This window comes from Rattus norvegicus, chromosome 9 (genome assembly GCF_021556685.1).
Source record: "Rattus norvegicus strain SHRSP/BbbUtx chromosome 9, alternate assembly SHRSP_T2T, whole genome shotgun sequence".
NCBI lineage: Eukaryota > Metazoa > Chordata > Mammalia > Rodentia > Muridae > Rattus > Rattus norvegicus.
In genome coordinates, this window is record NC_141542.1 from 128447731 (window position 1) to 128472809 (window position 25079).

Below are 25079 nucleotides of genomic sequence, written 5' to 3' on the forward strand. Positions count from 1 at the left end.
GAAATACTTAAATGTAAATGTAATATTTATGTAAAGCCATTACTGTTGACTTTGAGTATTAAGAGTCTTCATCTGAGGGGTTGGGGATTTAGCTCAGTGGTAGAGCGCTTGCCTAGCAAGCGCAAGGCCCTGGGTTCGGTCCCCAGCTCCGAAAAAAAGAAAAAAGAAAAAAAAAAAAAAAGAGTCTTCATCTGGGGGTTGGGGATTTAGCTCAGTGGTAGAGCGCTTGCCTAGCAAACACAAGGCCCTGGGTTCGGTCCCCAGCTCCGAAAAAAAGAAAAAAAAAAAAAAAGAGAGTCTTCGTCTGTTTATTTTAGAACAGGTATGAAAGAATTGAGTTCCTCCCATGATTGGAAGTTACATCTTACTGAGAATCTTAGAAACACTTTTGTAGGAAATGGTTATCTTTCTGAAGATTGACTGGAGGCCACTTCTACCATGTTTTACTTTTAAATCTTTTGGCATAAAAACTTATCAATAGTTCTGATTATCAGAAAATACTGAAGGGTTGAATCTTGTACAAAAGAGTTGTTAGGAATTAGGACTGAAGTATATAACAGTAGTGAAGCATGTGATCAGTATGCGTAAGGTTCTGGGTTCAGAGACTGAAAGGATGGCTTAATGGTGAGCAGCGTGCTCGCTCTCGCTCTCTCTCTCTCTCTCTGTTTTCTGAGACAGGGTTTCTCTATGTAACAGCCCTATCCTGGACTCACTTTGTAGACCAGGCTGGCCTCAAACTTAAATAGATCTTCCTGCCTCTGCCTCCTGAGTCCTGGGATTTTTATTCAGTCCAGTTTATGGAATGGTGTTGACCACAATTAGATGGGTCTTTCCCCCTCAAATAACCTACCCTAAATAATCATATGTGTGTGTGTGTGTGTGTGTGTGTGTGTGTGTATGTGTGTGTGTGTGTGTGTGTGTGTGTGTGTGTGTGTGTGTGTGTATGTATATATATGCATGCCTAGGGGCTATACTTATCTAAATAATCCTTCACAGGTATGTCCAGGGGTTTTTCTCCTGCATGATTCTACCATCACAGTGAAACAGTGTCTAGAAGAGAAATTTAGGAAGAGCCCACGTGCTAACTTGAAACAGTGTACAATAAGTCATCAGTCATTGGGGGGAGCTTACAAAGGAATAAAAGAAATTAAATCCAAACAGGTGATAATAGATGAAGAAACTCAGGTTAATGATTTGACATACTTACATACACAAAAAATAGAACTAGTATTCTCTCCTAGTTCAGTTATCATTCATCATTACTCAAATTGGGGTTATTAAATGGTAATAGAAAATACCAATACCTTAAATAGACCCTAAATTTTCAGTCGTATTTCATTGGCATTTGAAGGTACTGTGTTATAAGTAAAAGTTTAGATGGAATGAAAAATTGGTCATTGTCTTAGGGTTTTATTGCTATGAAGAGATACCATGACTGAGGCAACTCTTATAAAGGCAAATATTTAATTGGGCTGGCTTCAGTCCATTATTAGCATCATGACAAGAAGCATGGCAGACATGTGCAGGCAGACATGGTGGTGGAGGAGCTGAGAGTTCTACATCTTGATCTGAAGGTAGTAGGAGATTATCTTCCATAGGCAACCAGGAGGAGGGTCTGCTCCACACTGGGTGGAGCTTGAGCACTAGGAGACCTCAAAGCCTGCCTCCATGATGACAAACTTCCTCCAACAAGACCAAAGCTCCTAAAGTGTCACTTCCCCTGGGCCAAGCATATTGAAACCACCAGTCATATTAAAATACATATTATTATTTCTTAACTTTTCTTTATTGATATTAAATTTTAATCTATTATCTTTTGAAAAGATGCCTTTTTATAAGATAAACTTGATATGTCTTCCGTTAGTGAGTAGGATATTTACTCTCTCTGGGTATTTGTGGCCAGGACTGAGGACTGTTGTTTTTAATGCTTGAGTCTTGACCTTAGGTATGGTAAACCGAGAAGTGTTGGAACAAGTAGAGCGAGGGTACAGAATGCCCTGCCCTCAGGGCTGCCCAGAATCCCTCCATGAACTGATGAATCTTTGCTGGAAGAAGGATCCTGATGAGAGACCAACATTTGAATATATTCAGTCATTCTTAGAAGACTACTTCACTGCTACAGAGCCGCAGTACCAACCAGGAGAAAATTTATAATCCAAGTAGCCTGTATGCACAGATCTGCCAAAACGTAAAGACCTTGTGTGAGTTCTTCCTGCACAGGAATGAGAAGATACTCTTCACTCTGCATGTTTCTTATGGTAAACTGGAATTTCAGATACGGTTACACAAAACCACTTCTTATTTCCTCCAAGTGTTAAACTCTAAAATACCAATGATGCATCTTACGACTTACTTCAGGGTCCAGAGAAGTAGAGCTAGACATTGTGACTGTGGGCGATGGCATGGTAAGAAAGAGCAGCAGGACTAACTGCTTGCTAGTCATTGCCTTTTCTTCCCCAAACTCAGAATTGCTAAGAGAAAACTATTTATTGTGATGTACAAAACTTGGCTGTTAGACCACAGTAAAATCTACAATCAAAGAACTTCATGGGACCAAATAATTCCATTCCAGTTTTTAAATTTTTCTAGAATTGTTTTCTCAAAAGTTTTTTCTGTTTTGTTTGTTTTGTTTTGTTTTTTCCCTGTTTAATAATCAGCATGCAGTCTTATCAGAGGCTTCCTTTTGTGTGAAAATAGGCCAAGTCTTCCAAATGCAAAGAAATCAATTATAAATAACATCAAAAACTTAATTAAATGTTAGACCACAGCCATAGAATTTAGAAGCATAATACAGTATGTTCACACTTTGTCCATAGAACTGGAAAGCAAAAAACAAAACAAAACAAAAACCAAACAAACATGTTTCACATCAGTCATGTCTTGAATTGTTCAGCTTTGAATAATGAAGGTAACCAGGAAGTGGATTAATCTTTTACAAAGATGTATTGATTTTTTTAAAGGTTATATACACTTGAAATTATACTATAAGTCCAAAGGAAAATCTTATTTGCATAGCATAAAAATAAAAACCTAACATTTAAGCAATCAATTTTTAAAAAATAAATGGAGTACTATGAGATGTTGCTGGTATGTTTTTATGGTTATGGGCTCTACAAATAGAAAACATCGCTAGATCAGGGACTTGAATGCACTTTGCTTGTATTGAGTATAGAATAGGAGAGAAGACAGTGTATTTTAAGAAATATGAGAGAAAATAATGTGAAGGTTCTGCAGGCATTGGGATGGGATGGGCGTTTGATGTTGGTGTTACGGAATTACAACATGGCTCTCTGGCACTCAGAGCTCCTCATTAGCTGTTTTCTTAGACTTTCAAAGTTATAAAGTATGATTGCAAAACTAATTTTCTTATCATATATACTAAATAAGTTTTACTTCCTTAAAATAGTGAAGATAAGGCTTTACCCTAATTTCAGTGGCCCAGCTTTTATACAGAACCTTTTAGAACACCAAGTTTCAAATCCCTGTTTGAAACTTTATTTACATTTCAAGTATACTTGGAAGGTTATCATATTTTCCTTTTATAATATAATTAATTTGAGGAAGAATACTTATTCTGAGTAACCATAATTTAAAGGGGGGAATTTTTGCCCACTTAAAGTGCAGAAGTAAAACATTTAAAATGAGTTTTTCTAACTCAGAAATTATGAAATATTAATTTGAACTGAGTACTATTAATGGTGTAAGGGTCTAGCAAGAGAAAAATGGAGTGTGCTCAATGAAATAAAAGTCTAATATTTATGTTTTTAAATGCTGTATTTTATAGTTACACTTTAAGGCATTGTATCAAGCTCTCTTTATTTTCAGAATATAATTTTAAACTACCATCAGTAAATGTAAAAGAATGTGTGCCATGGTAAGCATGTTCAGATTTAAACCTTTTTACATGTGACATGTGAATGTCATGCAAACTGGCAAAAGTTCTGGTACTAAAAGTTGTATTTGTTTTTCTTCTACTTAACCTATTCAGTACTGAATCCTCTGCCAAGAGGGTCTCCTGGAAAAACTGGGTCCTTATTGCCCTGATGTCTACAGTCTATGACATGAATGTTTTAAAGGGCTTCATGTGAACTATGGTATTATAGTTTATCTAAGCATTCTTTAAAGGGTCATAAAATTGTGTTTACTATTGCTGATCAGAAAAATAAGGCAGGAAAAAATTGATGGCATTCTTTAGATTTTAACTAAATGGAAGGCAGTCCCTTATAATAAAAATTGTATAGTAAGTATGCAACACTAACTTAATGTGTTTTCAGTTTAAATTGTTATGTATTTTTTAATTATCAAGAAAAAAAACAGTTTTGTACATTTGAAGATTTTTTTTCAACAGCTTTCATCTGTATTGTCTTAACATGGAACTTTAACACCCTTACCAAAAAAGAAAGTTGGCAAAAGCAGCCTTCTAGCACAAACACTTTTTTAAATAAATAATGGTAGCCTAAAACTTAATATTTTTATAAAATATTGTAATATTGTTTTGTGAATAATTAAAATAAAATTCTTTGTTGAATGCATCTATGTATCTTTTCTGTTGCTGTTTATATTTCGTTAATTTTGTAAATATTGACATATTCTGAATTTATTTTTCCATCAGGGAGATAATGTTCAGTTAGAACTTGAAAATCCTAAACAGAGTTAAAATCAGCTCTTCTTAAATTTAGAACACCATTGAATTTATTTCACATGATCAAGTCCTTGTGTCTAGTAAATAACATTTTCTAAAATTGTATCAGCAAATACTGTGACTGTATCACAGGGAAACCAATGTGATTTCAGTGAAGCTATTTAGGATATTTAGGCAATATGAAGGATGTAAAATAGAGCAGCCACTCTAGGCCATTAGGAACTTACACACATCTCTATGTTTTCTATAATTCTCTTTTCAAAGGTTTAATGAAAATAAAAATTTAAATGTCTAGCCAAAAGCCCTTGTAATTTTCGGTACTTTAATTCTGTTAAATCCCTTTTACTAGTACTACTACTACTTCATGTAAAATTGTTTCCCCTTTTCATAATTTCTTAAAAAACATTTCCAAATAACAGTAAATCAGTACAATGCTTTCTTCCATGCATTACGTGTGTAGTATATTAACAATCCTGTGGCATACATACTTCTAACGCCAACACTTGAAAGGAAGAGGCAGGCAAGTCTAATTTCAGAACATCCTGGTCTACACAGAGAGTTCCAGTCCAGTTAGGACTACACAGTGAGCCCCTGTCTTAAAAAAACAATTTTTTTCTAGTTTCCTGATTAGCTTTTAATGCTATATATACTTGATTGACATTTAAGTGGTACATTTGTATTGTGCCAAGTATATTCCTTTTTATTCTTAGAAAATATCTGCCACAATATTAAAAGTTCATATCTCCTATTTTATAGTTTATACTCTTTGTTTTTAACATTTTGATTCATTTAGAAACTACTGGACTATAAAACATGGCTTTACTGTTTGTTGTCTCTTATTTTCCTGGGGTTTCCCAACACAGTGTAAAACCAAGTCAGTTCTTGTCTTGTCTGTGCAAATCTTAACTTGGATCTTAGTGGTATAGGAAGATGCCTGTTATCACACATCTGTGATTCCGCTGTTATCAGAATATCATTGCAGAGCTCCAGTGTTCTCTGGAGTAACAAAACTTACAGAATGGATCTATATATAGGAAGAGGATTTATTAGTTGACTTACAGGCTGTAGTCCAGCTAATCCAACAATAGCTGGTAATTTCTGGATTCCTGAAGAAGTAGGCTTAAATGCCAGTGAAAGAATGGACTTGCTCGCAAGGTGAGTGCAAGCAGACCAAAAGCAAAAGCTCCTTCTTCCATGTCCTTATATAGGTTTCTAGTAGAAATTGGCCCAGATTAGATCTAGATTAAAGATATGGATTAAAGATATTTTTCCTATCTCAAGATCCAGATTAAAGGCATATCTCTCTCTTTCCAGCTCAAAGGTTAAAGGACTTGTTTTCCTACCTCAAAAATCCGGAGATTATATGTAGTCAAATTGACAGCCAAAAATAGCACTGGCTATTAATTAACACAACTAAAAAAAAAAAAAAAAGCTAGTGTGTAAATAGACTAAGACTGCACCCAGCCCTTGTCTCAATAATGGGTTTTGTTTTGTTTTTGCCTTTTTACTGTTGCTTAAACCAGGGCTGCTTAAACTTTTTCCATTTGTGACTCCATTTTGTCTAAAAAAATTCTACAGAACTGTGGGTAAAACTGATAAGGTCATAAATTTGTTTTGAAATAAGTATTGAGGGCTGGAGAGATGGCTCAGTGGTTAAAACACTGACTTTTCTTCCAGAGGTCCTGAGTTCAATTCCCAGCAACCACATCGTGGCTCACAACCATCTGTAATGAGATCTGATGCCCTCTCCAGGTGTGTCTAAGGATAGCAACAGTGTACTCACATAAAGTAAATAAATAAATCTTAAAAAAAAAGAAGTGTTGAGTATAATTTTACCATTTATTACAGATAAAAAATCAAATTTACATACTAATGAGATAGAGGTACTCTCTGTGTATATGTGTGTTTGAATACAGGATCTCACGTAGCCCAGGTGGTCCTAAACTTACTTTCTTGTAACTGAAACTGTCTTGGAACTGCTACTTCCACATGCCAAGTGCTGGGATTACAGGCATGAGCCAACACAGCCTGCTGTTTTTTTATTTTTACCCATAGAATTTAATGATTAAATATTTGATACTGTACAGTGTAAGACATCTCTGGGTTTTTTGAGTTGGTCAGTATTTGATTTTATAATTGTCAGTGTTTAGAACGTCACTCTACATAAATGCATTGTATGAAATGGCAAAAGTTTGTTTAAGGCCATTTTAGGACTATGGAAACTCCAAATCTAAGGTTAGAAGTCTTTGAACAATACTTTCCTTATGAAATTCAAGTCAGCAACACAAACAGTGATTCATAAAATTAAACATTAATACAATCTAAATATCTAAAGATAAGTTTTATATTTACATACTGAAGAATGGTAGCAAAATACTAAAGATATTTGTTTTCCATATTTCTATATTTAAGTCATATTTCTATAAGAGCATAAAACTATGTACAATAGAAAGATTGTGTAATATAAAATAATCTCTAATTGCCTGAGGCATTTTAAGCCTATGTCTAGCGTTTCATAAGGTAACAACATGGGCTGTGCAAAATGCATGTGTGTTTAGAACCAAGACGGCAGTAAAGTCATGCCAGAAATGCCTCCAAACTGGTGTGTGTGTGTGTAGTGATAGATGGATGGATGTGCCATACATAGTATTATTTGACTAGCTATCAAACTCCGGTAAAGAATGGAGTATTCATGGAAAATAAGTAGGAATTGGGAAATGCTAAGGAGAAATGAAACAAAAAGTCTAGAAACTATATGTTATTTAGGGTAGGGGTTGTTGTATTTTCACCTTTCAAAAACGAAAAAAAGGTTGGGATCTGGAATTGGTACCAAGAGCCCTCAGACAAACAACCTGCCTGCAGACAGCTGATCTACCAGGAGCACTCTCCTTTCTAAGCCCAAAGGTTCACAGGCCCACAGGAGGGACAAGCTCCAGTCAGAGACAGCAAGACCAACTAACATCAGAGATAACCAGGTGGCCAGAGGCAAGCACAAGAACCTAAGCAACAGAAACCAAGACTACTTGGCCTCACCATAAGCCAGTTTCCCCAACAAGCAAGGCCTGGATACTCCAACACACTGGAAAAGCAAGATTTGGATTTAAAATCACTTCTCATGATGACGATAGAGGACTTCAAGGACATAATTCCCTTGAAGAAATACAGGAGAACACAGGTAAACAAGTAGAAAGCCCTTAAGGAAGAAACACAAAAATCCCTTAAAGAATTGGAGGAAAACACAACCAAACAGGTGAAGGAATTGAACAAAACCATCCAGGATCTAAAAATGGAAATAGAAACAATAAAGAAAGCACAAAGGGAGACAACACTGGAGATAGAAACATAGGAAAGAAATCAGGAGTCAAAGAGGCAAAGATCACCAACAGAATACAAGAGATCAAAGAGAGAATCTCAGGAGCAGAAGATACCATAGAAAACATTGACACAATAGTCAAAGGAAAAGCAAAAAGCTCCTAAACCCAAAACATCCAGGAAATTTAAGACACAATGAAAAGACCAAATCTCAGAATAATATGTATACAAGAGAATGAAGATTCCCAACTTAAAGGGCCAATAAATATCATCAACAAAATTATAGAAAAAAAAAAAAAACTTCCCTAACCTAAAGGAAGAGATGCCCATAAACATACAAGAAGCCTACAGAACTCCAGACAGTCAAAACACCAAATACACACACAAACACACACACACACACACACACACACACACACACACACAAGAGAATATTAAAAGCAGTGAAGGGAAAGGGCCAAGTAAAATATAAGAGCAGACCTATCAGAATTGTACCAGACTTGTCTCTAGAGACTATGAAAGCTAGATGATCCTGGACAGATAGTATACAGACCCTAAGAGAACACAAATGCCAGCCCAGGCTACTATTGAGAGTAAAACTCTCAATAACCATAGATGAAGAAAACTAAGATATTTCATGGCAAAACTCAACATTTTTCCACAAATCCAGCCCTACAAAGGATAATAGATGGAAAACTCACAACACGAAGGAAACTACACCCTAGAAAAAACAAGAAAGTAATCTTCCTGCAACAAACCCAAAAGAAGATAGCCACACAAACATAATTCGACCTCTAACAACAAAAATAACAAGAAACAATCACTATTCCTTAATATCTCAACGTCAATGAATTCAATTCCCCAATTAAAAAAAAAAAAAGAGACTAACAGACTGGATATGTAAAGAGAATCCAGCATTTTGCTGCACACAGGAAACACCCCTCAGTATCAAACACAGATACTACCTAAGGGTATAAGGCTGGGAAAATTTTCTTCAAAGAAAATGGTCCCGAAAAACAAGTTGGAGTAGCCACTCTAATATAAAAATCAACTTTCAATCAAAAGTTATCAAAAAAGAAAAGGAAGGACACTTCATACTCATCAAATGAAAAAAATTACCAAAATGAACTCTCAATTCTGAACATCTATGCTCCAAATGCAAGTGCATCCACATTCATAAAAGAAACTTTACTAAAGCTCAAAGCATACATTGCACCACCCACAATAATAGTAGGACACTTAAACACCACTCTCTTCAATTGACAGATTGGAAACAGAAACTAAACAGACACAGTGAAACTAACAAGTTATGAACCAACTGGATTTAACAGACATCTATAGAACATTTCATTCTAAAACAAAAGAATACACCTTCTCAGCATCTTATGGTACCTTCTCAAAAATTGACCATATAATTGGTCACAAAACAGGCCTCAATAGATACAAGGAAACTGAAATAATCCCATACATCCTATCAAATTACCATGGACTAAGGCTGCTTCAATAACCAAAAAAAAAAAAAAAAACCAGAAAGCCCACATGCCCACATACACATAGAAGGTGAACAATGATCTACTCAGTGACAAGTTGGCCAAGGAGGAAATAAATTCAAGACTTTTTAGCATTTAATGAAAATGAAGGCACAGCATACCCAAACTTAAGGGATACAATGAAAGCAGTGCTAAGAGGAAAACTCATAGCTCTGAGTGCCTCCAAAAAGAAACTGGAGAGAACATACACTAAGAGCTTGACAGCACACCTGAAAGCTCTAGAACAAAAAGAAGCAAATTCACCCAAGAGGAGTAGAAGGCAGGAAATAATCAAGCCCAGAGCTGAAATCAACCAAGTAGAAACTATACAAAGAACTATACAAAGAATCAACAGAACCAAAAGCTGGTTCTTTGAGAAAATCAACAAGATACATAAACCCTTATCCAGACTAACCAGAGGACACAGACAGTGTGTCCAAATTAACAACCGGAAATGAAAAGGGAGACATAACAACAGAATCCGAGGAAATTCAAAAAAATGATCAGATCCTACTACAAAAGCCTATATTCAACAGAACTGGAAAATCTGGAGGAAATGGACAATTTTCTAGACTGGTACCAGGTAACAAAGGTAAGTCAGGATCAGATAAACCATCTAAACAGTCCCATAACTTCTAAAGAAATAGAAGCAGTTATTAAAAGTCTTCCAACCAAAAAAACCCAGGACCAGATGGATTTAGTGGAGAATTCTATCAGACCTTCACAGAAGACCTCATACCAACGTTGTCCAAACTATTCCACAAAATAGAAACAGAAGGAACACTAACCAATTCATTCTGTGAAACCACAATTACCTTTATACTTAAACCACACAAAGACCCAACAAAAAAAGAAAACTTCAGACCAATTTCCCTAATGAATATAGATGCAAAAATAATAAAATTCTCGAAAAGGGAATCCAAGAACACATCAAAATGATCATCCATCATGATCAAGAAGGCTTCATCCGCGGGATGCAGGAATAGTTAAATATATGGAAATCCACCAATGTAATCCATTATATATACAAACTAAAAGAAAAAAAAACACATGATCATCTCATTAGATGCTGAGAAAGCACTTGACAAAATTTAACACCCCTTCATGTGAAAAATCTTGCAAAGATCAGGAATTCAAGGCCCATACCTAAACATAGTAAAATCAATGTACAGCAAACCAGTAGCCAACATCAAACTAAATGGAGAGAAACTTGAAGCAACCCCACTAAAATCAGGGACTAGACAAGGCTGCCCACTCTCTCCCTACTTATTCAATATAGTACTCAAAGTCCTAGCCAGAACAATGAAACAACAAAAGGAGGTAAAAGGAATACAAATTGGAAAGGAAGAAGTCAAAATATCACTATTTGCAGATGATAGGATAGTATACTTAAGTGACCCCAAAAGTTCCACCTGAGAACTACTAAGCCTGGTAAACAACTTCAGCAAAGTGACTGGGTATAAAATTAACTCAAACAAATCAGTAGCCTTCCTCTACACAAAAGAGAAACAAGCCGAGAAAGAATTAGGGAAACGACACCCTTCACAATAGTCTCAAATAATATAAAATACCTCGGTGTGACTCTAACCAAACAAGTGAAAGATCTGTATGACAAGACCTTCAAATTTCTGAAGAAAGAAATTGAACATTTCAGAAGATGGAAAGACCTCCCATGCTCATGGATTGGTGGGATTAATATAGTAAAAATGGCCATTTTGCGAAAAGCAATCTACAGATTCAATGCAATCCCCATCAAAATTCCAACTCAATTCTCCATAGAGTTAGAAAGAGCAATTTGCAAATTCATTTGGAATAACAAAAAACCCAGGACAGTGAAAACTATACTCAACAATAAAAGAACTTCTGGGGGAATCACCATCCCTGACCTCAAGCAGTATTACAGAGCAATAGTGAAAAAACCTGTATGGTGTTGGTACAGAGACAGGCAGGTAGATCAGTAGAATAGGATTGAAGACCCAGAAATGAACCCCCACACCTATAGTCACTTGATTTTTTTTTTGACAAAGTACCTAAAATCATGCAATGGAAAAAAGCATTTTCAACATATGGTGCTGGTTCAACTGGAGGTCAGCATGTAGAAGAATACAAATTGACCCATTGACACAGTGCTGCTTGTCACATCCCCACAACAGCTCTTTTGAATGATACCTAAGGATTAATATAGACCATATCCATTTCCTTTGCTCTTTGTTTCTACTTTTGTTTCCTGTGTGTTTTCTGCCCTTTTGATTTTTTTAAATGTAACTGTATTTTCACTCCTTTCTGAGCTTTCCAGTTACATTTTCAATATTGCCCTACAATTGAATTATATATTAGTCTCAATGTCTTACTAGTTGAACTCATCCTAGAACTTCTCTTTTTTAGCTTTAACAGGAGTAGATAATTCCTGCTTGCCTCATTAGGGGTTGTTGGGAGTTTTACAAATGATACAGCCATTCTTTACACTGTGTTACCAAAATTATCTATTCTGAGACAGCCTTTAGGTTTTCACTTGGGTCATCAATTACAGCTGGACCTTAGCAGTTAACTTTCAGATCTTGAGGCAAATAGTAAAAACAATTAATAGGCTGGTTTTCCAAGAGAAAGACAAAGGAAACATAGAAAAGTTTTCCTGGCCTACACACCATTTTAGGAGAAAGAAGTTAAGTAGTTGGTAATGTTTAAAAAAACAGTAGTTACATTAACATTTTCATTTCAGACTTTTGGAAATTTTTCTGGAAAAAGAATGGCAACCTGGTGCTTAAATTTCCACAGGACTAAATCAGTTGGAGGATGTTACTTGCTTGTTTAAAAAAAAAAAAAAAAAAAAAAAGCAGGTGCCCTCAGTTGTGCTCATACCATTTGGGACTTCATTTTGCTTCAAGGCAAAACAAAACAAAACAATTAATCAATTGAATTAATTAAAAGAATTAATCAATGTGGATTATGCTCATGCTTCCAGTCTCCCTGCGGGACCCATGCTACCGCCCCTAACTTTATATGGGCTCGGGTCTTCACATTCGTTTGGCAAGTGCTTTAGCTACTGAACCATCTCCCCATTATCAGTGAGTCTCTAAATAATATGAAAATACATGTATGTGTAAACTTTGAGTCAGGGAACGTGGAATATGTCCTCAGCGCTCTGTTCTCAGATGGACCCTGTGTAGTCTCCCCAAATAAGCCTCCACATTTGCAGGAAGGTCCCAGCTTTGATGCTAAGGCATTACCACTTGACTGACTTTGTGGCCTTGGGTAAGACACTTAACATCTCTGAATTCACAGTCACACTGCGCCACACACAACGTAAATATCTTTCCTCCCACCAATCTTTCACAGCTGGGCAGATGAGAGATAATTTAAAGCAATTTGCATCGCAGGAATGTGATCGATTTATCATATGGTGAAGAATAGGATCACCTTTAAAATTTCTTTTTGTGTCTATCTGAGGGCAGTCCCTCAGTTGTGACTCATGTGACATGCTTGGTTGCAGGTGTCTGTACTAACTCACAAGCAAGGAAGGGTAAATGAAGTCCCAAGTGGTTATGAGCACAATTGTGGGCATCTGCACTTGCTTTTTTTTTTTTTTAAATAACAAGCAAATAACATCCTCCAGCTGATTTGGTCCTGTGTGATGAAGTTCGTACCCATAAACAAACTTTAACAAGTTTGTGCGGGGCAGCAATCACAACTCTGCGCTGCCACACGCGGGCCATACCTGGCTTCCCACTGCTGTCCTCCTTGGAAAAGCCAAGCTGGTTCATTGGGGGCCGCACTCCTGCCTAGAGGCTGGCGATCCCATGTGTCATTTTCTGAGATTCTGGGATCCAGGCGCCTGGCTCCGGCAGGCTTGAAATCAAAGAACAGGTGTGCGACCACGCCCCCAGAGAACCGACCAATCATCACCAGAACCCCACCCCTACTCCGGCCTCCCACAGAGCGGCTGAAGACACCGGGCCAGGTCCGGGGCTCGCGAGGCCACCCACGGCTCCAGCCGCAGGCTCCCCAGTGCGTTCGAAAAGGAGCGCGGCAGGATCTGCGGGCTCTCGGTCCATAACCTGCGCTTTTCTACATCGCTAGGTGGTCACGGCTCCGGCGCCACGGTAAGCGCGCGGGCCACAGGGTTCACAGGAGCGAGGCGAACGGCCACAGTGAAGTGAAGAAGGACTAGAGGCAGAGCAGAAGCCTCCCTTAGGAGCTGGAGTAGCCAGCACTTGCTACCCACTCGGGGAGGGGAGGGGAATTCCTTTTCCTTTTGTTTCTCTTTTTTTTCGCCTTAGTGTTTTTTGTTTTTTTTTTTTTTAATAAGAATAGAGTTTATTTAGGACATGAGAAAGGGGATTGAGAACGAAGTAGAGGCAGGGAAAGACAGACAGACAGACAGACAGACAGAGAGCGAGCGCGGGCGAGCAGTCAGGAATACATGTGGAGAGAAGGGGGAGGGGAAGGGGGGAGAGGGAAAATGGGGTCAGGGATTGAGAAAGAAAAAGGCAGAGAGAGTAAGAGTTTCGCCTTAGTTTTACAACTCAGGTTTTCCTAGAAAGGGTAGAATGCAGAGGACCAAGACCAAGGTTTGGTTGAGTCCCCACCAGCGAGGCAGGAGAATGCAGTGCTAGCTATGTCCTTGTGGGGCAAGTGATGGGGACCAGGAACTCCCAGGCTGGGAATGTGGGGTGATGATCCTGCCTCTGCCACAGCTCACTGAGTGACTTTGTGAAGACTCCGCCTTTCTGCTACCCTTTGCTCATCAGTGGAATGAAAGTGTCACAGTCAGGCTATGAATCCAAGTGTCTAGCGACGGTGGGTCACTTGAGAGGGCATTCCTGTGAAGTCAGTGTACCTAAAACTTAACATAAAGAGTCCTATCTATGTCTTAAGAGAGGAAATAAAGGAAGGGCGTAGATTTGGGCTCCCTCCTCAGTGCTGACGGCCTTTCTTGCTAGCTGAGACTGTTAGAGTCATCTGGCTGATGCCTAACTTAAATGATGTGTTGAAGTCTAGTCTTGTCAGCCGTGAGTGTCTCCTGGCTCTTCCCGATCCACCCATGAGATGTCACACTAAATTACCAAGAGTTGCATCCGTGCAGAGTGAATGTATGGAAGCCCAGGATCAAGGAGCATCAGTGTTAAGAGTCATGGTTACCTGTCCCCAAGGAAGAGAAATATGGTCAGGGAGTCATCCCCAGGAACTATAATTTACAGTGTAACATTTTACCTGCAATTTTCATTTAAAAACGGGCTCTCAAAACTAAATGAATATTTTAATGCAGAAGAATGATCTCTATTCTGGGACCTTTAAAACTCCCTGTGCCATTATATATAATACATAATGTTATAAAATATTATAGTTAATGCCTTAAAAATCCAGTCACAGTCCTTTGTGGACTTACATGTAAATGTTCATCATTTTAGCAATTTGTAAAATCCATACGCCTCATTAAATTTGACTGTCTTCACCTCTGTGAGGCTTAGCAGTTGAGAACAAATCATATAATCTCTTAAAGCCTAGATTTTCTCATCTGTAAAATAGATCCAACAGTATTTACTTTGTGTTAGTGCCTGAAAAGAGCCTTATATAGAGAAGGCTCCCAACAGGAGTTGACTTTATCACTTATTGATGGGGAAACTAAAGCAGAAAGGATTGGAATAAACCCGACTTGTAGTGTTAAAACAACAAGGTTTGTATAGGAACATTTAAGAAACAGAATATACTTCTGGGCCTTGGCTGGGTAAGAACTCGGGATGAGGAGAAATGATCTGTGTTAGAAGCTCTTGGGGAGATAAGGTGGATATAGTATGTGGAACATTTCTTACAGAATATGCAGCTTGCAGTTCTTGATGGTGATGACTTTGTTAGTCTTGGACTAACTAGACTTCGCAGTCCAGCTGCTTTCCAGCACTCAGTAGCAATGAACCTTTCATGGGAAAGATCCTCACTGTCCTCAGTGTCTGTGAAAGCAAGTATTTGGAACACTCAAGCCATGTGTATGAATTCTTTGCTTACATCAGGTGCTCACCAAGTGAGCGCCACAGCTGTGAGCTCATAGCCCAGTTGCTACTTGACCATCTCTTGGCAATAGTTTTGCTTTTCCCTCCCCTCACTGTGAGCTACCTAGTTCTTTCTCCTCTGGGATCTAGTTCTTAACCCTCAGCAGTTAGAGATGTCCATGCATTGCTGCCATCATTCACACGGAAGACAGGGTACCCTTGGTCTTTTCCTGTCCATCTCCAAACTGATCCTCTCGTATTTGTCCCCTGCCACGTCATGCTCCAAAACTAAGAGTCCCTTATGTCCACAATCTTCCCCTTCTGAACTCCCAAGGCTCCCTTCCCATACCTTCACCCCTGAGTCTTTCCATCTCACTCTCATTAATTTTGTTAGAAATATATTTTTTAAGTTTGTAAAAGTATCTTTTATTCTCCTGTTTGTAACTGTTATCCCTGGGGCTTCTTGTCTCCACCTGCTAACCTAGGCCTAAGTCCTGGAAGCTTCTAGCCTCTGAACTCTGGCAATCTGTTCTAATCTTCTGGATCCTTCTTGTTCTCTAGCTTCATTTGTCTTCACCTGTGTCTAGCCTGTCTCTGTACAGCTGTCCTGGTAAAAACTGCCTCCTCCTGTCTCCCTAAGTACCTTCCCTTTCCTCTCTCTTCTCATGAGAGTTGGCATATCCCATTCTGTCAGACCTCTGATTCGTCACTTTGTCTGCCACTCAATTACAAATCACTTTCAAGCATGGATGCTTCCTTCTCTAACCTTATCTTCATTGTGTGGGACTAAAAGTGTGTACTCCAGCCAGAAGGATTAAAGGTGTGCTCTAAAGCTACCTTTTTTTTTCCAGCAAATAACAGTCTTTAGGTTCACAGTGTGATCAAATATCCTGCAATGTAAGATTTAGACTTATTTATTTATGTGTATGACTGTTCTGTATGTATGTATGTATGTATGTATGTATGCATGCATGCGTGCATGCGTGCGTGCATGCCTTGGGCATGCCTGGTGCCCATGGAGGCCAGCAGAGGGCATTGGATCCCAATGGGAATGGAATTATAAATGGATGTGAGCCAACATGTGGATGCTAGGAATTGAACCTAGGTCCCCTGGAAGAACATCCAGTGCTCTTGACCTCTGAGCCATCTCTCCAGACTCTTTAACTGTCTCCTTTTCCAATGGTTATTCCCCTTTCTTAGAACATTCTGAACTTGACTGAATTTATATTTGGTTCCCTTTGCTTTCTTCACCTGGTCACTTTTATGCCTTTTGTCTGTTTCCTTGTTTATATCTATTTACTTCCTTTCTAATCTGAAATTCATTGTTTCCCTGCTCCTGGAATTGGCGTTTTTATTTCTTCTTCCATTCCCCTGGTCTCTCTGCCACTTCTCAGGCTATCTGCTATTTCATCTGAATCTGATCCCATTTCTGTGCTGTCCCCTTCTTTCCTCTTCAAGGCTTTCCCATCTCACTCTGTAGCCCCACTATGATGACACTCAATCTTTTCAACTTCTGGGCCCTTCTTTTTATTTTTTTTTTTACAGAGTCTTTCTGATTCCATTTCCAAATGTGCCTTTTCACCTCAGATCTAGCTGCTCTCTAGACATTTTCTGTTCTGTTCAAAAATATTTTTTTGCCTTCATGTTCAACACCATCTAAATCAGAGACCTTTGCCTTCTATTTCCCACTCCCTAGATATTCACTTCCTTCTGATCCTCTATGATCTTGCTTTCAGTCACAAAGACTCAGAAGCTTCAAGTTATATTTGGCTCATCTTGTCCTATTAATAACTCTCTCCTACAACTTTAATGGGGGATTTCTTTTTCTTATTACTTTAAAAAGCAATGTAATCCTGTAATCCAGAAACAACCTAGGAGAGTTTAATCCTTGGAATTTTGCTTTTAGTATCATCTCTTTAATTTCCACTTCAAGAACCTAATTGTTGTTCTAAACCAGGATAGGTACTATTTTGGTTACTGTTCTATTGCTATAAAGATACACCATGATCAAGTGGCTTTCTTAAGCATTTAGTTGGGGGATTGCTTATGGTTTCAGAGGGTTAGTCCATGACCATCATAGCATGACCATGGAAGCAGGCAGGCATGGCACTGAAACAGTAGCTGAGAGATCACACCTGATCCAAATTTGCAAGTGTAGGGAGGGAGAAAGGGCAGGGATAGGAGACTTGGGTTGGCATGGGCTTTTGAAACCTAAAAGCTCACCCCAGTGACCCAGTAACATACCTCCTCCAGTAATACCACACTCAGTCCTAAACAGTTTGCCAACTGGTAACCAGTCAATTATATAAGCCTATGGGGCCATTCTTATTCAAACTACCACAGATACAAACTTTTGAATACATTATTGCCTTCACCACCACTGTTACAATCTTACTCTGTTTTATGTTACTGTAACAAGATCCTCAAGGCTATTATTTATGAAAAAAAAAAACAGGTTTCTATAGGTGATAGGTATGGAGGAGGAAGAACATGGTGTCACCCTCTGCTCAACTTCCAGTGAGCACCTGGTGCAGAATTGTATAATGATAAAGAAGAAAAAGGAAGCAGACACACATGCAAAGAGCATGAGTGTAAGAGAAACCAAGAGAGATAACCAGTTTTCTGACAATCTGGTCTTATGAAACTAATCAAGGCTTATTTTTCTTTGGGGTTTTTTTTTGTTTTGTTTTGTTTTTTGTTTTTTGTTTTTGTTGTTGTTGTTTTTTTAGAAAGTGCCTCATGTATTCCTTTGCTATAAATCTGAGGATTACCTTAAACACCTGTGATCTTCCTGCCTTTACCTTCCAAATGGTGGGATTTCAGGTACTCACCACCATACCCAGCCATTATCCAATCTTAAAAGACCTAGTGTAGTCTTCAGAAAGGCATTTCCCCATCGGGGTACAAATAACTTACTGTCCTTCAATAGTCAACAGTTCAGGATTGACTTTAACACCTCAATGGTGTAGCTTCCCTGACATTTCTAAGAGATGCAACATCACAGCAGAATCCTGTTCTTCTGGCTCTTATAATATTTCCATTATCTTCTGAGATGTTCACTGAGCCTTAAATGGAGGAGTTATATTGTGGGTCGATCGGTTGGGCTGAGCATCACACCATCACCTGTTTTCTGCATTTTGACCAGGTATAGTTTTCTATGATGGTCTTTATATGTTACAAAGAGAATTTTCTTTGTAGAGGTCATAAACTGACTAGATTATATATTTAGGAAATTATATTTAATATAACAACAATTTTTAAAAAGAGGCCAAAGACTGTGAATTTGAGAGAAAGAAAGTGAGGTTAGGTACACAGAATGGTCTAAAGGAAGGAAAGGGAATAGAGGCAGTGACATGATTATATTTTAACTTCAAAAAATTAAAAACTTACTATTAAAAGTTTGAATAAATTAAAAACTTCCAAACACACCTCTATTAGGGATCAAGCTTCAGTAAAAGTTATTGTGTATACAAACTATATTCAAACTATTGCACTTATCTCTCCTGTGGTCCTGTTCCTTCACAGGTCCTTCTCCTGTGTTGGGAAACGTCAATCCTCCACAAATTGCCTTAGAGTCCAACCTCTTATGACCTGCTCCACCTCTGAGTATATTCATCTGACAATACCCTCTGCCAGTCTTTCATAGTATTCATCTTTTTGGGACTAACTGTGATATTATTAGAGTTTTGGTAACTATATCTTCCTGATTGTAACTCCTTCAAGAACAGACATTTGTGTCCCCTGAAGCAATCTGCAGTGTGACACACAGGCTGTACTCAGCATCTCATCATCCTGCACTGGACTCTGATGTCAACTCAGACCTCCCATCTGTCATTCACACCTACCTTACCTCCCACTCCTGCACTGAATGGCCTCCATCAGGTACTCACATTATGACCTCGGACAGATTACTAAACCTCTTTAAAATTCACATTGCTCATCTCTGAAACAAGAACAATAGCACCTACTTCACATCACTGTGAAGATCAAATGAGTAATATAAAGTTTTTAGAATGTGCTTGACACAATAATTATTATACAACATGAATAATGACAGTAATAAATTTTCTTAGCCTTATGCAAAACACGTCTTCAATCGTTGTGGCCTACATTCCTTACTAACATATTTAGACCTTCTGCCTGGCTTTTTCAGTGTCCATGCCATCTATAAACCTTTATTCACTTTCACACCAATGCTGTTGTGGACCTTTTACTTCTCTGTTGAAAACAAAAATGCCTCTGGGGTTTGTATTGCTTTCTATGCTCTTTTGCATATCTCTGTGGTCTTTGCTCCTTCAAGAAAATTTCCCCAAGATCTAGTTCTTCTTCTTGAACTAACTACTGTGCTAGTATAATTGACCACATGTCATCACTTAAACATCTTCCCCTCTGGTCCTAGGTTTTTCCCCCACCCAGCCACACTATATGAAAATTTTCTAGTGATGATACCTTAGAATTAAAAAAAAAAAAACTACTTCTTCCATATCAACAAGCCACATTGAGTTTCATAGTAATTGGACAGTAAAAATTTATCAAAATTGCTGTTTGAAGACTTGCTATATTCGGTATTCAGTCATGTGTGGGGGAGGGACTCGGGGTTGTGGCCCCTCCACAGGGAGCTATTGGCAGTGGATGGCTGCTGTAGGGGCAGGGAGTCACTGTCTTCAGTGTTAATAGCCATCAGTAAGTTACCCATACTCTCATGGGTAGCTCTGGATCCATGCCCACTCATGGATGACTCTAGTTAAACTCAAAGGTTCACAAAACAAGAATAAATGATAGTGTGAAGAAGATATGGTGGGAGAAGTTGGGAGTTTATAGGGACTGGAGGAAGATGGGGAGCAGTGTGAGTATGTCTAGAGCGTATTGTATATATGTATGAAAATTGTCAAAGGATGAGTTAATAAAATATTGTTCAGGAGTAGAAAATCAAATGCAACATGTAGCAACATGAATCAACAAGTTAATTTGTCTTAAAGTTTTATTTCTATTTTCTCCCAGTGGTTTCTGAATATGAACTGTTGCATTGTCAGTCTCCATTGCTGCTACAATGAAGAGCTGTCCAATTTTATATGTGAGTTTTCTAAAATCTTGTATTCATTCTATTTGAAATTACTTATGAAGGTAAATCTTTTTAGGGAGATTTGATCCAAAACTCTTGGGTTTAAAAATAAACTCAAAACCAAAAACTGACATTGCAAACTGGTTTAAGAATATAATCACTTGGGGCCCAGGAAGGAGCTTAGCAGGAAAGTATATGCTAAGCATGTACAAGTCTTGGATTCCATCTCACTGATCCCCTAAAACTGGGTACATTATATTTCTGTACTAGTGTGAATCCTTAGGAATACTTTTCTTCAGTTCATTCAGATCTCTGCTCTGCTCTCTGGGGTACATCAAGTGTTTTTATCAGATTGGAGCTCTGTATATCCCTCATAGCATTTCTATTTTCTTTTCTAGACAGGGTTTCTCTGTGTAGCCTTGGCTGTCTTGGAACTTGCTCTGTAGACCAGGCTGGCCTTTAACTCTCAGAGATCCACCATCTCTGCTTTCCAAGTGCTGGGATTAAAAATGTGTTTGCATTTTGGGACTCTTTTTCCTACAGCACACAGATCCTCACTGCTCAGCTGCCTATGTCATCAGAGATAAATTCAGAAGATGGACTCAAAGGCTCTGGCATTATGCGCACTCTAGGGAAGGACCCAGAAGTTGGTGTTTGAGAACTCTCTCAAGTTCCCAGAATGTTTCCTTTCCATGTAGAGTTCATTTTTACTTTATCTTTCTCTGTAGTTGTCCTGCTCATGGAATAAAAACAAGACTTTGTAATTTGTTGCTTTGCTGGGAGAAACTGAAAACTAACAGTATTTGGTCTTTCCCCATAATTATCTCTAGTTTGCTGGAAAATTCTTAAATCTATATCAATTTCCCTATGTCAGCGTATAACTAGCAGAATATTAACAACTGCTTTTTAACTTGATGCTATTGTAGAGCTTTGAGGACTAAAAAAGGCAAGTGGCTGAGGGTGAGAGGAGAACAGATATGTCCTAATATGTAGGATCATTTATTGTCGTATGTGCTGTGAGTCTACTCAGCTCACAGTATTTCATACCAAGCTGCTTTTCAGAAATATTATTTGATGGCTCACACTGATCCATGGATAAGCTTCCTTCTTGTTTTTCTAAACTGAAAACACTGAGTATGTTGTAACCTTTCTCAAAGCTGGATGAGATCTTAGTGATGATACTGAACTCCCTCTTATTTTAGAGACAGAAAACTAAATCCAAACTGGTACTTAACAATCGAAGAACTGGATGTCCCAAAGCACTTTATCTAGAACATGTTGATGGATGGATGGATGGATGGATGGATGGATGGATTGGATTGGATTGATTCTGTGTATGTACAGGTAGCTTGCACATGTCAGCATACATGTGGAATCCAGAGATCAACTTCAGATGTTGTTTCTCAGGTGCCATCCACCTTGGGGTTTTTTTTGTTTTTTTTTTTTAAAGATTTATTCATTTATTATATATAAGTACACTGTAGCTGTCTTCAGACACACCAGAAGAGGGCATCGGATCTCTTTACAGATGGTTGTGAGCCACCATGTGGTTGCAGGGAATTGAACTCAGGACCTCTGGAAGAGCAGTCCAGTGCTCTTAACCACTGAGCCATCTCTCCAGCCCCCCCCCCACCTTGTTTTTTGAGACAGTGTTTCTCATTTGCCTGAAATCAACAATGCCAAGATCAACCTATCTTCACCTCCCCAGTATGTATGTATGTATGTATGTATGTATGTATGTATGTATGTATGTATGTATGTATGAATTACAAGTGCACTTTATCACACTCAGCTTTTGTTTTTTTTAACATGGGTTTTAGGGCTTGAACTCAAGTCCTCATTCTTGCAAGACAAGTACTTAATCAACTGAGCCATCTCCCCAGTCCCTCTCTAGAACATTTAAATATATCCTTTTGTCTACTTTCACAACATATATGCATAGTACAGTGTTCAAGAAGTTCAAGAAGGTCTCTTTCACAAGATTAGTTTCAACAGATATTTTCAAACAAGTAAAAAACAAATAAGTTTACATGTGTGTGCAAATAACAAGAGAAAAATTTTCAGATTTTCAGTGGATACCACCTAATTTGCTCCATTGCAGTTTTTCCCAGATCACCCCACAGGGCATTTATTAGTCATCTTGCAAGTCAGTCTAATCTGCACTTGACTGGAGACACATTCTTTTTTTTTTTTTAACCTTTATTAACTTCAGTATTTCTTATTTACATTTCAATTGTTATTGTTATTCCCCTTCAACATGCCCCTCCCCTTCTCTCTGGATTTCCCCTCCCCATCCTTCCCCTATTACCACCCTCCCCCCAACAATCACGTTCACTGGGGGTTCAGTCTTGGCAGGGCCAAGGGCTTCCCCTTCCACTGGTGCTCTTACTAGGCTATTCATTGCTACCTATGAGGTTGGAGCCCAGGGTCAGTCCATGTATAGTCTTTGGGTAGTGGCTTTGTCCCTGGAAGCTCTGGTTGCTTGGCATTGTTGTTCATATGGGGTCTCAAGCCCCTTCAAGCTCTTCCAGTCCTTTCTCTGATTCCTTCAACGGTGGTCCCATTCTCAGTTCAGTGGTTTGCTGCTGGCATTCACCTCTATATTTGTTGTATTCTGGCTGTGTCTCTCGGGAGCGATCTACATCCGGCTCCTGTCGGTCTGCACTTCTTTGCTTCATCCATCTTGTCTAATTGGGTGGCTGTATATGTATGGGCCACATGTGGGGCAGGCTCTGAATGGGTGTTCCTTCAGTCTCTGTTTTAATCTTTGCCTCTCTCTTCCCTGCCAAGGGTATTCTTGTTCCCCTTTTAAAGAAGGAGTGAAGCATTCCCATTTTGATCATCCTTCTTGAGTTTCATGTGTTCTGTGCATCTAGGGTAATACAAGCATTTGGGCTAATAGCCACTTATCAATGAGTGCATACCATGTGTGTTTTTCTGTGATTGGGTTACCTCACTCAGGATGATATTTTCCAGTTCCCTCCATTTGCCTATGAATTTCATAAAGTCATTGTTTTTGATTTGATAGCTGAGTAATATTCCATTGTGTAGATGTACCACATTTTCTGTATCCATTCCTCTGTTGAAAGGCATCTGGGTTCTTTCCAGCTTCTGGCTATTATAAATAAGGCTGCTATGAACATAGTGGAGCATGTGGAGACACATTCTTTTTTTTTTTTTTTCGGAGCTGGGGACCGAACCCAGGGCCTAGCGCTTGCCTAAATCCCCAACCCCTGAGACACATTCTTAAAGATTTATTTATTTATTTCATGTATGTGGGTACACTGTCACTACCTTCAGAAACACCAGAAGAGGGCATCAGATCCCCATTACATATGGTTTTGAGCCACCATGTGGTTGTTAGGAATTGAACTCAGAGCCTCTGGAAGAGCAGTCAGTGCTCTTAACTGGTGAGCCATCTCTCCAGCCCTAGAAATGTAATTTTTAAAAGATTTATTATTATATATAAGTACACCGTAGCTGTCTTTAGACACATCAGAAGAGGGCATCAGATCTTGTTACAGATGGTTGTGAGCCACCATATGGTTGCTAGGATTTGAACTCAAGAGTTTGTGGAAGATCAGTCAGTGCTCTTAACCACTGAACCATCTGTCTAGCACAGAAACATAATTTTTAAAAGGAAAATAAAAAACAGCTGGTGAGATGACTCAGTGGATAAAGTTGTTTGCCGCCAATTCTGACAACTTGAGCTCAATTCCCATAACTTACATGACAGAAGTAAAGCAACTTCTTGTGGCAGGTTGTCCTCTGAACTCCACAAGCATACCTTGGCATGCCTGATAGCCCAGCTGTTAAAAGCACTTGTTCTGGCAGAGGACCTGGGTAATTATGAGTACCACAGGGCAGTTTACAAACATTTTTAAATCTGGTGTCACCTCCTGGCCTCCACAGGTACCAGGCATGTGTATGGTGCCCATGCAAAAATGCAAGGAAACACTAACAACTCAAACATATACATACATACATACATACATACATACATACATACATACATACATACGCAGAGAAAGAATAACAAAGTAGAGTCCCATATAAGAAGAATGATGAATTTACTTGGAATCAGATATAAAAAGTAAATTAATAATACATTGTGAAAATTAATATTTTTTAAAAATGTACCTAAAATGCACAGAGAAAATTTCTATCCTTCACTCAAGGCTTGGGGAAGGTTTAGAACAGAGGTGAGTCCCAAGAGTTAATAACCTATCTGCTGAGACCAGAGAAGGATTCAGCAACTCATCCCCACATCCTACTTTCCCCTTAAGTCAAGGGTCTCCTCTTAAAAATTTCCCACAATGGGGTTGGGGATTTAGCTCAGTGGTAGAGCGCTTGCCTAGCAAGCGCAAGGCCCTGGGTTCGGTCCCCAGCTCTGAAAAAAGAAAAAAGAAAAAAAAATTTTTCCCACAAGGTCAGGACTGCTGACCAAGGTAAATTGGTTTCATGAGCTGTTTCTGTATTTCTGCAACTTGAATTGTGCCTGAGTGCTGAGCATTTTATGAAGTTGTTGTCTTTGTCCATACTTATACTAT

The 25079-nt window shown here is 38.6% G+C and overlaps 2 protein-coding genes across 6 annotated transcripts in view; both read left to right on the forward strand.

Annotated features, from left to right (window-relative positions):
- Yes1 (YES proto-oncogene 1, Src family tyrosine kinase) overlaps positions 1 to 6456 on the forward strand; it is a 75915-nt gene extending 69459 nt beyond the window's left edge. For 4 of the 5 annotated variants that reach the window (XM_087564756.1, NM_001398585.1, NM_001398584.1 and 1 more), the window contains exon 12: positions 1946 to 4532. In XM_087564756.1, coding sequence (XP_087420882.1) covers positions 1946 to 2154 — 209 coding nt within the window. In that variant the 3' untranslated portion in view covers positions 2155 to 4532. Of the gene's footprint in view, positions 1 to 1945; positions 4533 to 6319 lie in introns of those variants that run through there. The other variant, NM_033298.2, reaches the window with a different exon arrangement.
- Positions 6457 to 13414: 6958 nt separating this feature from the next.
- The window catches only part of Enosf1 (enolase superfamily member 1), a 39154-nt gene continuing 27489 nt past the window's right edge, over positions 13415 to 25079 (forward strand). Inside the window, exons 1-3 of the mRNA XM_087569084.1 lie at positions 13415 to 13583; positions 19191 to 19349; positions 20469 to 20541. Coding sequence (XP_087425210.1) covers positions 19275 to 19349; positions 20469 to 20541 — 148 coding nt within the window. The 5' untranslated portion in view covers positions 13415 to 13583; positions 19191 to 19274. The remainder of the gene's footprint in view (positions 13584 to 19190; positions 19350 to 20468; positions 20542 to 25079) is intronic.